The 14,230-nt window shown below is 44.2% G+C and overlaps 1 protein-coding gene across 2 annotated transcripts in view; it reads right to left on the reverse strand.

Annotated features, from left to right (window-relative positions):
- The window catches only part of ZFYVE21 (zinc finger FYVE-type containing 21), a 32,159-nt gene that overhangs the window by 12,974 nt on the left and 4,955 nt on the right, over positions 1-14,230 (reverse strand). The window contains exons 2-6 of one of the 2 annotated variants that reach the window (XM_019518503.1): positions 11,355-11,405; positions 5,175-5,343; positions 3,216-3,291; positions 1,316-1,407; positions 543-596 (exon numbers count right to left, since the gene is read on the reverse strand). In XM_019518503.1, coding sequence (XP_019374048.1) covers positions 543-596; positions 1,316-1,407; positions 3,216-3,291; positions 5,175-5,343; positions 11,355-11,405 — 442 coding nt within the window. The remainder of the gene's footprint in view (positions 1-542; positions 597-1,315; positions 1,408-3,215; positions 3,292-5,174; positions 5,344-11,354; positions 11,406-14,230) is intronic. The other variant, XM_019518504.1, reaches the window with a different exon arrangement.

A 14,230-nucleotide genomic window follows, 5' to 3' on the forward strand; every position in this document is an offset into this window, starting at 1 on the left:
CCTGCCCATGCTGCCAGACCACCTACCAACCAGGCCTTCCTCCACAGTGTAAGATCCAAGTACTTTCCCTTTTCTCTTTCCACCCCTTAAGTATTCCTTTCATCTGCCCCTTTTCACTTATTCCCCTTTCTTTCCCCTAATTCCTCTCCCCACTTCTCCAGGAGCTGAAAGTAACCCAAGCAAGTGACCCACAGCTCACTCACCTGCACAGCAGGCACTATAGTTATTGGTGCCTATCTGCCAGGTGCCTGGCCATACAGGCCTGCAAAATTTAAGGGTACCTTGATTGAGGCTGGAGTGTATTCATTCTCTCCTTGATAATCAAAATATTATCCAGCCAGCCCAACAAAACATGGAGATAATATATGTGTTTCTCTCCTTTCAGATATCATGCAAAACAGTTTAAATTGGTAATCGGGCAATTGATATTTAAATGTTGCAACACCCCCTATATAAGGTAAGGCAGGGAGAAAGAAAGCAGCACTGAAGAGGGGTCACAACAGCACACTTAGGCGAGTTATGCTCACAAAGATTTTGCTGACCTTCAGTAATGTGTTGGCTCTCCAGAAGGCTGGTGTAAGTGTGAATATCTTTTTCTACATCAAGGAGGCAGGCAAGCAAGGAGAAGAGAATTAGAAGAGAAGTGAACAAAGAAACCAGAGGAGCATAATTAGCCACATATTCAGCTGATCTGAATACAGAAGTTAGTTCCTTGGACTAAGTTAACATCCAAATGTTCCAGAGATGTGACATTTGCAGTGAAAAGCCAAGTAGCATGTGACAAAATTGACAACAGTCACTGAAACTCCCGTTCCTACTTGTCATCTTGTATTTCAATACTGGACTCAATTTCATGATGCAACCTTACGCAAGTCTTTACTTGCTTACTCTTGTCCGATTTTGCAAAATATTCATAAACAGTGGTCACCCACATTCACTCATTTTCCAATTTCGCTTGGTCACAACTACTGTGAAAATGAAAATCAAAACCCAACCTGAGGGACCTATTAACTACATACACCATTCAGATGAGAGTAACATCTTGCTTATCTGTTAAGCTAGTTAGTCCTGATCTGTATTTAAACACTCAGCATGTTACATGCAACAACTGGACAATTGCACACCTCCTTTTTCTTCTACAAAGAGCTTGCACCATAACCTCTTCATAGCTGGTAGCTCAGACTGAAAGCAAACCCATAGCTGCATTTCAACACCAAGACACTGGTACCCAACTTGCCAGTACTACAGAAAGTGTTTAGTAAAAAGTTTAATTCCTAACTTGCAGCATTTAGTTTGTATTCATTGCAAGATTTACCTCCAGGAGTAAATCCCTCTGTAAGTATCTGGACAGTTGAAATCTGTGCAATTTCAATTTCATAACGGCTGTCTCCATCCAGAAATAGATATCTACACAACAGAAGAAAACAATGCTTCTTTCAAACCTGTTGGTTTTCCAGTCTACAAAAACCAAGTTTGAATCAAGAAAAAGATGTTACCAATAGTATCCCTGATAGTGTATGCACTTTAAAACCTAATCAGGATTAATTAGTGCATATTCCTCAACACAAGTGGGGGGGGGGGGGCACTTAAAAACAATTTTAAAAGTACAATTCTTCAGCAAAAGTAAAGTGAAAGCTTAGCACCAAATTGCTATTTGGCCTTTGCAAAAATTCCTCCAGATCAACCTCAAGAGGGAATGTGGACAGGAGTTTCACAATACCTCATAACCATCCAAATCCCATGGGTGTGCTTCAGTACTGCAGGGAATGTAGTGTTATGCCTAACTCTTGAAACAAGTTTGACAATGTTTTTTTTCCTACAGTGCCCTCTTCTAGGTCCCAGTACTGTTGGGGTTTTTGCATCCCCAGTAGTACCTTACAGGCACTATATAAAACAGAGCAGAAAAATGGTCCTGCCCTAAAAATATTTTTATTTAATAATAAAGAGACACAGATAACAGGCAGTTTGTCGCAAGAAACAGCACAGAGGGAAGCTCTCACTCCTTGGTACGCAGGACCAGCTTGGGAACGTGTTTCCCAGGGGTCATGAATCCTAAACTCAGAAGAAGGCTGGGCATTGACCTATTGGAGGAAATAAGTATGGAAGGGAGGGCACTTAGGGTCCATGAGATGGACTGGCAGGCAGCTGGACAGAGAAGGGTTGAGGAGGCTGTGGGCAGAAGGCAAAGCAGAGTGGTGTTCAGACTTCAGATAAAGGGTCAAAAAAATGTACACAATCACATCCTCAAACATCCCTCAGCAGCTTCAGCTCCCACCTATTCCCATTACTCTTGGAAGGGAAAGGCCCCTTGCTACATATCCAGGCTTTATGCCATCTCAATCCAGAGCCTTTGGATCAGGCGTCACTCCCTCAAACAGATCCAACCTAAAGTCCAGTCTTTTCTTTCCCCAAATCCCTAAAATTCAGCCCTTCAACTTTGTTACGAGACTGCTAGTCCACACCTACAGGTCTCTTTTACTACAACAACTCCAAGATGTTTTCACCGCAAGGGGTTTGGATGGATGCTGTACCTCTTTATCCAACCTTTCTAGCTTTTGCAAGTCTTTGTAGGTTAAAAAAGTCAAGAATTTATTTTTTCTTTGTGTGTGCACAGACATTTTGGAGGTACCACTATGTAGATAAACATATATAGTTTTGTTGTCTGTACAAAGAGCAGTGTGTGTGTGCGCATGCATGCGTGCGCATGTGCCTGCGTATGTGAGAGAGACAAAAATAAGTGGTTAATAAGGGCAGTCTGAACTTGTCTGGGAGGTAGTGACAGACTAGTGACCTACATGTCAAACTCCACAACATCCCATCACCAATCAACGCACTCAGCATACAATTTTGCTGTGATCAGTAGGTTTTCATTATAGCTGTTTTCTTTAAAAAAGATACTTCTTAACGATGCAGCATATTTAAGGATAAGTCCATAGAGGCTTACTGTCTGCCTACCCATGCACAACTTGCTGATTCTGGAAATATGATAGAGCATGTAAACCAGTGGGAATGCCCTCTGTAGGGACCAAGGGCAAAAAGATATCTCTTTATGCAACCATACTGACAAATTCAACCCAACCCAGCCCAATAAAAGATAGTAGCAGCTTATCATGAGTAACCAGTAATAATATTCTAACTATATGAAGGTATTTTTAGTCTGGTTAGTGAGAAACTAAATAAAATTTTAAAACGCAGTTTCCATGCATACTTCTTACCTCTGGTTGTTGGAAAGTTGACAAACCATCATCTCAGACTTTTCTGATGTTCCCCGAGTTACAAAGAAAGTAGCACCTTGAAATATGCAATTAAAGAATTTAGGAAGCAAAAATTAGAGTATCAAAAACTTTATCATAAAACTTTTGCACCTCCTGATCCTATATAGCTCAAGGATTGAGTTGAGTGGATTTGGAATAAGGGAATGGCTGGAACCAAGTACTTTTAGCTTAACATCTCCAGAACACAGAGGACCATAGATAGATAGTCTAGGAAGTTGTGTTTTAAATTGTGATTAATAATGTGACAGCAACTCATACAGACTGTACCTTCAAGAAAAAAGTTTTTTCTTGACAAATCATTTAGAGTTAGCAGAATAACAAGTAATGAACAGTGTCTTGCCACTGTAACAACCATGGTATTCTCTTAAACTTCAGTTCAAATTTTGCATAAAAAGGAGGCAGCAGCAGGCAAGGACTTTTATGACCTGTTAAGAAGAAAGCTCAGAAAGGGTTTTCCCTTCCTATTTGGGAACCTGGCTCTCCCTCACTTGGCAATCAACCAATGTCATCCTGAACAAGTCAAACCTCCACACTGGTGTTATTCTGTCCCCTGGCCTTCATCTCTACACTGTTGTCACTGTCTTTGCTTTCACCTCTATGCTCATATCAGTTCTCACAGTCAAACAAACATTCATTTGACCTTGGGTAAGTACTTAGTTACACTAATCAGGAGTAGCTCAGTTGAACTTTGTCAGAATTAAACATCTGCAAGTGAAATATTCCATTCAAAAAAATCCAACTGTCCTGCTCCGTTAGAACATATAAATTAAACTAGCCCTTATACTTTTACATACAATTCCTGTATGACCGTAGGTAGGCAGCAGGTTTCCGATTCCATAAGGACATTGCGTTGTGGTTTGTTAGAGACCCTCAGACCAAGTTGTAATCTCTCTTTTATAGAGATAAGACATGTGCAATGATCATTCTGATTGGGTGTGTTTTTGCTTATCCATTGTAAATGTTTAAAATCATCTCATACATGCCAACTGTATCCCTAAAGGATGCTGAATACGGGCCACAGGATATTTAAAAAACTTAAGAATTAGAGTCTTAAAAATAAAATATGGGAGACCCTCGCCATTTGTGAGGGATACATCCTTGTATCCCCCGCGAATGATGAAATCTTCAAATAAGGCACTGCGTTCATGAATGCCATACCCCCGGCAGCTGGGGGGGCAGGGGGGCACGGCTGCACTGGCGACACCAGGAGCATGGCGGAGGCAGCAGCAAGCATGGAGCTCCCCAGGAGCTCCTTTAAGTGTATTTAAGATGTGGGTTTGGCATTCACGAATATTTGAAATTGTGAAGGCCAAACCCGCAAATAGCGAGGGTTTCCTGCAACTCGTAGCTCCTTATATCATAATTTAATGTTGGACTCCAGAACTGACAATTCAGTGGCAGTCACTGCCACCAATGCAGCCTGTAGTTATAGGCAAGATCAAAGGCTTAGAGGAGATGCTCTCTAAAAAGTACGCTCTCTTGCAATAATGCTTCAGAATTTTTTTCTGCTAAATATTCTTGATCCTTTTTATCTGTACAGAAGTGCAACTGAGGGAAAGGTACAAATATTACAAAACAAACAAACAAAACTCAACCTGTCCGCAAGCATTCATCCTCTTAAGAGGCATTCAAGTTCCTCTGACTGTAACAGTATTTTTTTAAATAAATATAAAAAAAAAAATCTTCCCTCTGAATTAGATATTAAAAGTGAAAAATCACAGAATTAAGCCGTAAACAAAAAAGAAGCGACAGTAGGAAAGAATTTCACAGAGATCTTCGGACTACAACAGCAGCTTGCTTGACAAGGAATTAGTTTTTCACTTTATCACTATGATTTCGGTGACAACACCTGAAAAACTATACAGGAGATCAAAACACTGATTTACGCATACTACTTACCATTCATAAGCACTTTAAGCTGCTTGTCATAAAACTCCGTTTCTTTCTGAGAAATGAGGGCACATTCAGCGCACTGGCGTACAGGGTCTACAAAGCACATGCGAGGCAGAGGCACTTTTTTACTGCAACACTTGTCACAAAAGCACTTTCCACATCTCCGGCAGTGATGCTAAGAAAAAAAGCATATGGCAAAACAAGCAATTAAGAAGGAAACTCATCAAGAATACTACTTCCCCTGCAGGTTGGAATGCATGAGAAGATAGGTAAGAGCCAAAAGTCATGGGCTGATCAAAGTCATTAGAAATCCTGGTGTTAGGCCAGGACACGTATGTGGGAGTGATCGTGTTACTGTCTTTTAGGTGTGGTATTTTATCTTCTGCTCTCCATCTGTTACTGGCAAACCTTGTACAATGCCAAGATTGAGTTCCTGAACGTGAAGAATCATGTGTGAGAGAGCACTGAACAACAGTACAAACTTGTTTTCCATATTATGAATTGATTGAGCTATGGGTTCAAGCAGTGTCTTGAGTTTGTCATGCAAGGTGATCATCACTGTCAGGGAAGATTAATCAGGGATGTATGTAATCTTCCTGGAGTTGAAGGGGTCATCTCTTCCACAGCAGCTGATTAAGTGCCTTTTTGCATAACTGACAATCTTGAGCAAACCATCAAACAGAGTGAGGCTACTTAGCGTGGCAAAAAGCAAGTGGTATGCTCAGTGATGCTGAATTATGGCTTTTTTGGGCAGAGGGCAGAGGGAGTTATTATCACTTTTCACTTGACACAAAAAAGCAGTCAGATCTTCAACATCACCTGTGAAGAGCTGCATTATATGGGTAGCAAGCACATCCACAGCACAGAAGGCATAGATTAGATACGTATTAATAAATCTGAACAGCTGTCATACTAGTTGTATTCTCATAATCAGCTACAAATGAAACACATTTCTGCAGATCAAAATCATCAGTTATATTTTAAAACTAGGTTATGTCTGATGCTCATTTTTTTCACTGGAATAAGACACTGGTTTAAAACCGTTACTGGGAAGTTGATCATTTTAAATACTGCTCCATCTATTAGATGCCAGAAATGTACCAACTCTCTCTCACATCTCCTGCTTCAGCATTCAAGAGACTTCCTGTAATGCTGTTTTGTACTCAGAGCTTCCTAAATTGAAAGATATTTATGACAAAATTCTAAAATCAGGCTTTTCATGTATATGAAATGGTGGGTTAATGATATAAATACCTCTAGCAAGAAAATGTCAGATTCATTTTTCTGGCCATGTGAAATCTGCTCCAAAAACTTCTTCATACTAATTAGATGAGCATTTGGAGACCTTCCAGGATTAGGAATTTTTTATACCCAAGTACATAGTGTGGCAAACATTTTATTAGAAGATGAAGAAATGAAATTAGCTTTATTTCCACTGCCACTCATAGTCCTGAAAATACTGTTGTGTAATAATACTGCCAAGGCAACAGTGGATGAAGAATGCAAAGAAGAAAAATGTTGATCCAGACCAGTTTTCACTTTCTTGTTTTTTCTACTGCTATAATCTTTGACAGTAGCTGTATCTCTAACACCCAGGTGATGTTTCTTCATTCTCGCTACAAGCATCACATACTCTGAAAAGCAGTCAGTCTTAGCTTGCATTTTTTCTATGCTATTTGTTGGTAAAGACAAAATTCAATACAAGCCACTTTGGCCTCCTCAGACTCTCCATACTGTATCAGCATCTCAGTTGCTGGAATGAAAATATCAAGATCAGGAATGTCAAATTAATTTTACCCCATGGGCTGGATTAAAGTCGGATCAGGCCCACAAGCCTCCTGCCCTCATGCATCACCTGTCCTAGCCAGTCTGGGACACCGGCCACAGTGAATACTACAGACCTGGGACCTGGCCTCAATAAGTGCTATGGGCATTTTTCAGTCACCATCTTGTTCCAGCAATGATTGTTTTTTGATTCTCCGAGTGCCTGGCTCAGTTGTGTGTGCATGCACCCGGCTCAGCAGTATATATGGGTGGGTGTGTGGGTGCATCTCCTTTAACTGGTGCAATCTAGGATGTCAGTGCAGTTCCTTTTTTCCTAGCCCAGCAGGCAGCTTGGCCCAGCCCTGCCCCTGCTGGCTGCTCTCCAGCAGCAGAGCCCAGAACCCAGCCCCAAGAAGTGCTGTGGGCAGCACAGAGCCAGCCCAGCACAGCACTTGGGGCACTGAGACAGTACTAGGGGCTGGGTTGTAGGATTTCGTGGGCCATACATCTGACATCTGCTCTAGATTATGAATCATCTCTTGAATCCCAGTCAAGCCTGTAGCTACTCAATGCTGTTTCTAACTGTGACCGATTCCAACCAATCAAGATGCATTCAGGCAAGCTGCTCCTTCCCTGCAACAAGCATGCTGCATGCACAGCACTAGTGCTAGGCACCCCTTTAGGAGCTTCCTCTGCCACAGGACAGAGCTACCTGTAGTTGCAGCACAAGACCAGGAGGCGGCTCAGCAAATGCAGTTGCAACAGGACACCTTCAACAGCACACAGTGGTAACTGCTGCAGCCTGTCCGAGCACGTTTCTGGGCAAGTCACCAGTGGGCAGTGTCCACCAGCTCCTTGGATGTCAGAGGGCTCTGCGCAGTGTCTTCCTCCAGAGAATTTATGTTCACACTTTGACCCTGTGACACCCCCCCCCCAAGTCACTCCTATCCTGTTTTTGCTTTTGTTGCCTCAAGAAATTAGTTGCATCTTTCACCCTTTGGCTCCACAAAAGGGCTATTAGTTAGCTGGGTGGGCCTTAAAGCCCACGTTAATATGGAAGATACAAATAGACAGGCACAAGGAGGGGATGGGGGATGCTGGAACTTGGAAGAGGAGCAGTGCCTAAATGTAAGGTCAGCTGTACTATAGGGGAGTGTAAGGGGGGAGCTTGATGGATGTAGATATCTGACTCCTGCAGGGCTGGAGATGGACACTCCCCTCCTGCCCTTGCTGCCTACGTCCAGCCTTTTTTGGCCAGCTGAACTAAGAGTATTTCATAACCAACAACATGTGCTCAACCAGACTGTTCAACCAGACAACCGACCAGCTTACACATCCCAAATGTGAACAAACAGTAGCTTGAATTTATGTATGTGAGGAAGTGAAACTTGTATCCAGACTCACCAACTCCAAAGTGTCCAGTTCCCCCGTGACCACCCTCTCTTAGTTACCACAGTGAACACCAAGGAAATGCTCTTGGGCCTCCCAAACATTTTCAGCCATCCATACTCTATTTACTCAAATCCAAGACAAGGTTTTTTCTTTCTATCAGCATTTGGGGGTGGGGTGGGGAGAGCAGTCTGTTCCTGGATTTGAGCACTGACCCAGAGCAGGTGGCAGCTCAGCTCCAGTTTCGGCCCCACAGTTGGGGTTGAAGCGAGAGCTGAGCCATTGCCTGCCCTGGATGGAAGGGCTCGTTTCTGGGTAGAGGTGCACTGATAAAGAATTTTGTGGCTGATTCTGAGGGCCGATTATTGTCCATCCCCAGGGGTGTGCATAGAGGCAGGAGCTGCCCCCTCCACACCCCCTGGAGGAGCTGCCCATGGCTCCATCCCACATCCCACCCTGGCTGGGCAATGCCTGCCCCAGCCCCAGCCCCTTTCTTACCACAGGTGCCTCGATCTGCCCCCACACCCGCCACGCCCTTCCCCACCACAGAGTTACCAGCCGGACGCTGTTCGCCATGCTGCTGAACTGCACTCCTGGCTGTGTGCATGCACATGGCATTTATTGGCAACATTACTGGCCACATCAGCCAAAAAAAGCCGATTGCCAATACTGTCAATTTTCCTTTTATTGGTGCTGATACAATATGGACTGATGTATCTGTGCACCTCTATTTCTGGGCGCCTGGGCAGGAGAAGAGGGTATGCAACTGGGGCCTCAGGCTGGAGGAGGGAGGAAACTTTGAAGCTTGCCCCTGCCCCCCATGCCTGTACCTGCCCTCTCAACCCCTGCCCCAGCCCCACCCTCCCTTGCAGCCTGCCTCCCTGAACCCTTACTCTCCCCATCCAGCTTGCCTCCTCTCCTGTTACTTTCTGCTCCTTCTGGTCCCCTCAGCCCATCCTCCGCTTTACAGATCTAACGCTCTAGCCTAGGTATTATGTCAGGGTTGATGCTAGTCTCATGCAGAGTTTAAATTATGGATTTGTATGGGTTGGTTTGGATAGGGATGATCCTGACTCGGGTAGAGGGATGGACTAGATGACCTCTGGAGGTCCCTTCCAGCCTGACTTCTCTACAATTCTACTTTTCCCCAGCTTAACTCCTCCTGGGGGCTAGCAGTGGAGCTGAGGAAAGAGACCAGGGTTAACCCCAGTCTTGCGAAGTGTTTGGGGGTAGCTATTCCACTCCCATAAACTAGGAGGTGAGAGGAGCAGCAGCCAGCACTCACTGTTTCTTCCCCAAACCAGTTAGTCCCCTGTTTCAGGAAGAAGCAGGGGGCTTTGCCAGCTCCTTTTAGCTTCCACTTGCTGCCCCCAACATCTGGCTGAGTGGTAGGGTGCCAACAGATCAGGTTTCTCAACCAGTGGGTCGTGTCCCACTGGTGGGATGCAAAGGTCCTCTAGGTGGGACTCAGGTTGCGGCAGCAAAACTGGAAGTGCCACGGCAGGACTTCTGGTTCCGATTTTGCATGGTTCGATTGCCCGCTGGGGGATCCCCACCCCGCCACTCATCAACCAGTGCGACCAGGATTTTTTGACCATACACAGGTTGGACGTAAAGTGCAAAAGGTTGGGAACCACTGGCTTAGATAACTTGCTGCACTAAGTGGCAGGGGCTGGGGTGGGGAAGCAAAGGAAAGCTGGAGTGGCTGGGAGTTGGACATATGGAGACTTTCCCCAACCTAGCTCCCAGCCCCTCTGGTTCTCCTTTGCCACCCACATCACCCAGTGCTCCCCCCCACCCCAATCACAAAATTGCCAGGATGGGGGAACAGGAGCATTCTCCCAGGGCGGGAACACTTCCCAACTCTGTAGCAGCTGCTGCTTTTCAGCAAGTGCCAAATACCACCTGACAGCCTGCCCCCTTCCCAGGCAGGGGAGAAGACAGGCTGTCAAGTAATGGGTTCTCCTAAGGGCAGGGGTGGTCCCAGGAGCATCCCTCTTATGGGCAGCTTACCTGTGAAGCTCTCCAGCCCTGGGACTGGAGAAACATCTGTACATTTTGGCTCCTGAGCTATTTTTCTACCAGAAGAAATTTGTTCAGGTAGAAATGAATGTCTGTACATAGCATAAGTGGGTCGCCACAGAAGACATCAGGAATCACTGATCTGGAATGAGGCAACCTCTCCTTGAAGGACAGATACCAGATTCCAAGCAATATGTTTTCACTCGTCTGACAATGGCTTGGAGTAAAAATGAGTGCAGCCTAGGGGGCTTACTAGAAAGTGAAAGTTTGTTCAATGAAAAACAATATAAAAAGTGAACTACAAATTTACATTAAAAAACAAAAACTACCCTTACCCATCCAGAGCAAGATTTTTGTTCACTTTTAGAAAAAGAAGGATTTCTCCTTTTTCTAAAAACATAATATTGCACATTTAACCAGGACTTTTGTTATTTTTAGGCTCTCCCAAACATCTTCTTTCGCTTGGATAGCCAGTTTTACCCAGTTTGAAGCATGGTAAAATAACATGATGGTGTCACGACGGCAGCATCAGTGGCAGCACCTGATGAAGTAAGCTCCGCTTATGAAAGTTTGTTATACACCACTGATCTAGTTAGTGTATATAAGGTGCAAACTTGCCCTGCCTTCAGCATATTGGCAGCATATTTTGGCAACAGCATTACCTGCATGTTGCCTAAGAACCAGAGGAAGCATAAAGTATCTCAGTCCTGAGAACAGTATTTTTATATGGCTGTGGAGCTTAGGAACCCTACTCGTGGGCCAGAACCACACTGTACTAGGCAGAGGAAAAATGTGAACAAAAAGACAGTGAGAGAAAGGAGTTAAAACTGAAGGGCCTCTTCCTTGGGGGAGGGGAAAGCTACTTTAAGATATGTCAAGTTTGGGAGTAAGGTATTTGGTGGTCTCCTTTCAAAAGCATTCAACCCATTTTAGAAAAGTGCTGGTCACAAAAATGTTTTATAAATTGAACATATCCAAGGGCTTTTTTATTTTTTTGCAGCTTTGTCTTACCTTTCTGGTTATAAAGTCAAATTTTGTGTCACACTGCATACATCTTGGACACTAGGAGAGAATAAATGTTACTGTCAGTTTACAAGACTTGTGTACAAGGATTCATTTTCAAACACTGATGTGTTTTGAAACAACACTAAAGACTAAAAATGTTATGGTAGCTTCAATGAAGAGCTTAAATGAGTTCTCATTCACTGCCTGCCCAAAATCCTGACTTTTTAATGATCTTAATCCCTTCAATAGTTACAGGGTGGGCAAATATTGTCACCACGTATAAGGAGTGGGGAAGGGGAAGAAAGGGAACAACTACAAACCGACTGGCCCCAGGCACACAGCAAATCAGGGGCAATGAGGATTACAAACTCACAAGTCATCATGCTTCATCCACTAAACTATGCAGCAACTTGCTTTGAAGGTTGCATTAGGCAGGCTACACAAAATTAACTATCCTCAACGTACTGTCTGATGCTTGTCACCATGAGGTTACCAAACTGATATTTTTGCATTTGAAGAATGTTATCAATAGTTAATACACTTTTACTTTTCAGACATCTCGGAAGTCTTGTTTTTCTTCCAAATCACATCTGCCAAACTTCACTAAGAGCTTGGCCAAAGAAAATATCTGAAACCACTTAAATTTCCTCTCTCTCAAATAAAACAAAAGCTCCTTGAGGTTTTCTAAACTGATGAATGCTTAAGACTAGCTGCAATCCTGTGTCACAGGCCCTGACAGACAGCCCAGCCCAGCCAGGGCTGGGCTAGTTGCCTTGTTAGTCTGGCAGGCCTACCCCAGCTAATGATCCAGCTGGCAACCTTTGGACCTCCTGACCGGCCACTGGGGAGAGCAGCATCCCGTTTACTTCTACCCGTGACAGCAGGCCACAGCCAGCAGCTCTTCTGAAGATCTGCTCTGGTAAGGCTTGCTGAAACCTGCCAATCCTAATTCTCTGACTTTTGGCCCCGTTGGACTCTTCTCTGCCTTTGGACCTTGGCTTTTTGGATATTCCCCACAGATCTGGTAACTTAGCCTCCGACTGCTGGTTCACCCTAACTTTGGCTCCGACTTCTAGCTCATCCCAACTTCACCATTGGCTTCTGACTCCTGGACCTCCTCCCAGCCTACGACTTTGACTCTGCTCCTGGATTTCCCTTTAGATCTAGTAACTTGGTCTCGGATTCCTGACCCCTGCCTTGGCATGTGGTTTGGCTCTTTACCACAAGGCTAACCCACTCGTGACCATAGTCCTTACATCCAGACCCTTTCTGCACAGAAAGAAGCTGCCTGCTGATCTACAACATTGTTTTGTACCTCTGGCAGCTTCTGTGAAGACCCACCTATTTCTACATCCAGCTGCAGTTCAACATGTGCGTGACACGAACTATTCACAAGATGTAACACTAACTTGCTACATACTATATTTATTATTAATATAATGTTTCGCTTGATATTGGAACCAAAAGAGCATACAGCCAGGTTTGAAATAGCTTTTATCTTCAGAATTGCAAAGCCTATCAAGGCACACCCCATATCTTCATGATGTGTCGCATTTAGCAAAACAATGCTCTGCTGCTAGGGGCCCTGAATGATAAAGCAATACACAATATATTCAAAACGCAGCAACTAGTCTGAAGGCAAACAGAGACTGCTGCAGGATTAGCAGTGCCTCCAATGATTTATGTAAGAGGCTGCTCCTACTTTAGTGACTCATAGGGATGACTGCTTGTGTTCTTGATAATATTGCCATTCAACAGGGACCAAGCAGAATAACAGGGCTTAAAGCAGGTTTTAATAGCCACGGCTAAGTATGAGATGTTTGCTAAGCACACAACAGATGCAATGTTTGCTAAGTACACAACAGTCGCTGTTTGCCTACAGTTACCCCGCTCCATGCATTTAACTCCTTGCCTGCTAACAAGCTCAGAGAAACAATGAAACCTGCTGTTATTTCAGACCCATTTCTTTGAGCAGATCCCATACCAGCATAATAGCAAATTCACTAACACAACCAGCTAAATTCAATGTTTCTTAAGACATTTTTAAAACAAACTGCACCAACTCTTCCAACACTGCTTTTGTCTTTGAATACAACGCATAGCGCAGAAGGAGCAGAGCCAAAGCTGCCTCTCACTGGGTTGGAAAGTCAAGTTCCTCTCATCTGTTCTCCCTCTGGTGCCCGGACCTTTTTGTATCTCTTTCCAGATAGTGGCTCACCTGATCAAGACGGGTGGAGAACCCCCTCAGCCTGCTAGTTACAGCACCGTCCTAAGAGGTAAGCTTGAATTCCCTTAGGCCGAGGAGGACTTGGAACCCAAGCTTCCCATTTCCTGGGTCGGTGCTCTAACCATTAGGCTATTCAGGTGAGAACAGCACAGTGCTTTCAAAGAAAAGGAGCCAGTCAGTCATACACCTAGGGACAATTTCAGTGCCAGTGTCTAAATATGGGTCTCAGACTGTGAATCCTAGTCTCCCACAGGTACTTGACTCAAGCACCCACCTGCAGCCCTAAGTCTGGGGGAGAGGCAAGGTTTCCGACAGCTCCATTCAGGGCTTCCCATTAGCTGGCTTAGGTACCACCTCCCGCATCTTGCTGAGCACTGTAAATCCCATCCCCAGACACCAAATGCCTCTCTTTTAAAAAGGGATGGGACTCAAGTACCTAACCAAGCTGAGTGTGGGTTTGGGGAGTCTCTGCCACAGGCGGCACCCAAAGAGCTAGGCATAGGAATACCGTGGTGCAAGTCCTTTTTTGGATCTGGCCCTCAGTTTGTGCATAGTCTCTGTATACATCAACCTCTGTACAAAGTAGGGCTGTAAATATCATTAAAAAAAATTATTTGTTTGATCTCCTCTAATTATACCAGTTAAATGATTAACA

Source organism: Gavialis gangeticus, unplaced genomic scaffold, assembly GCF_001723915.1.
Source record: "Gavialis gangeticus isolate Ggan-Ray unplaced genomic scaffold, GavGan_comp1, whole genome shotgun sequence".
NCBI lineage: Eukaryota > Metazoa > Chordata > Crocodylia > Gavialidae > Gavialis > Gavialis gangeticus.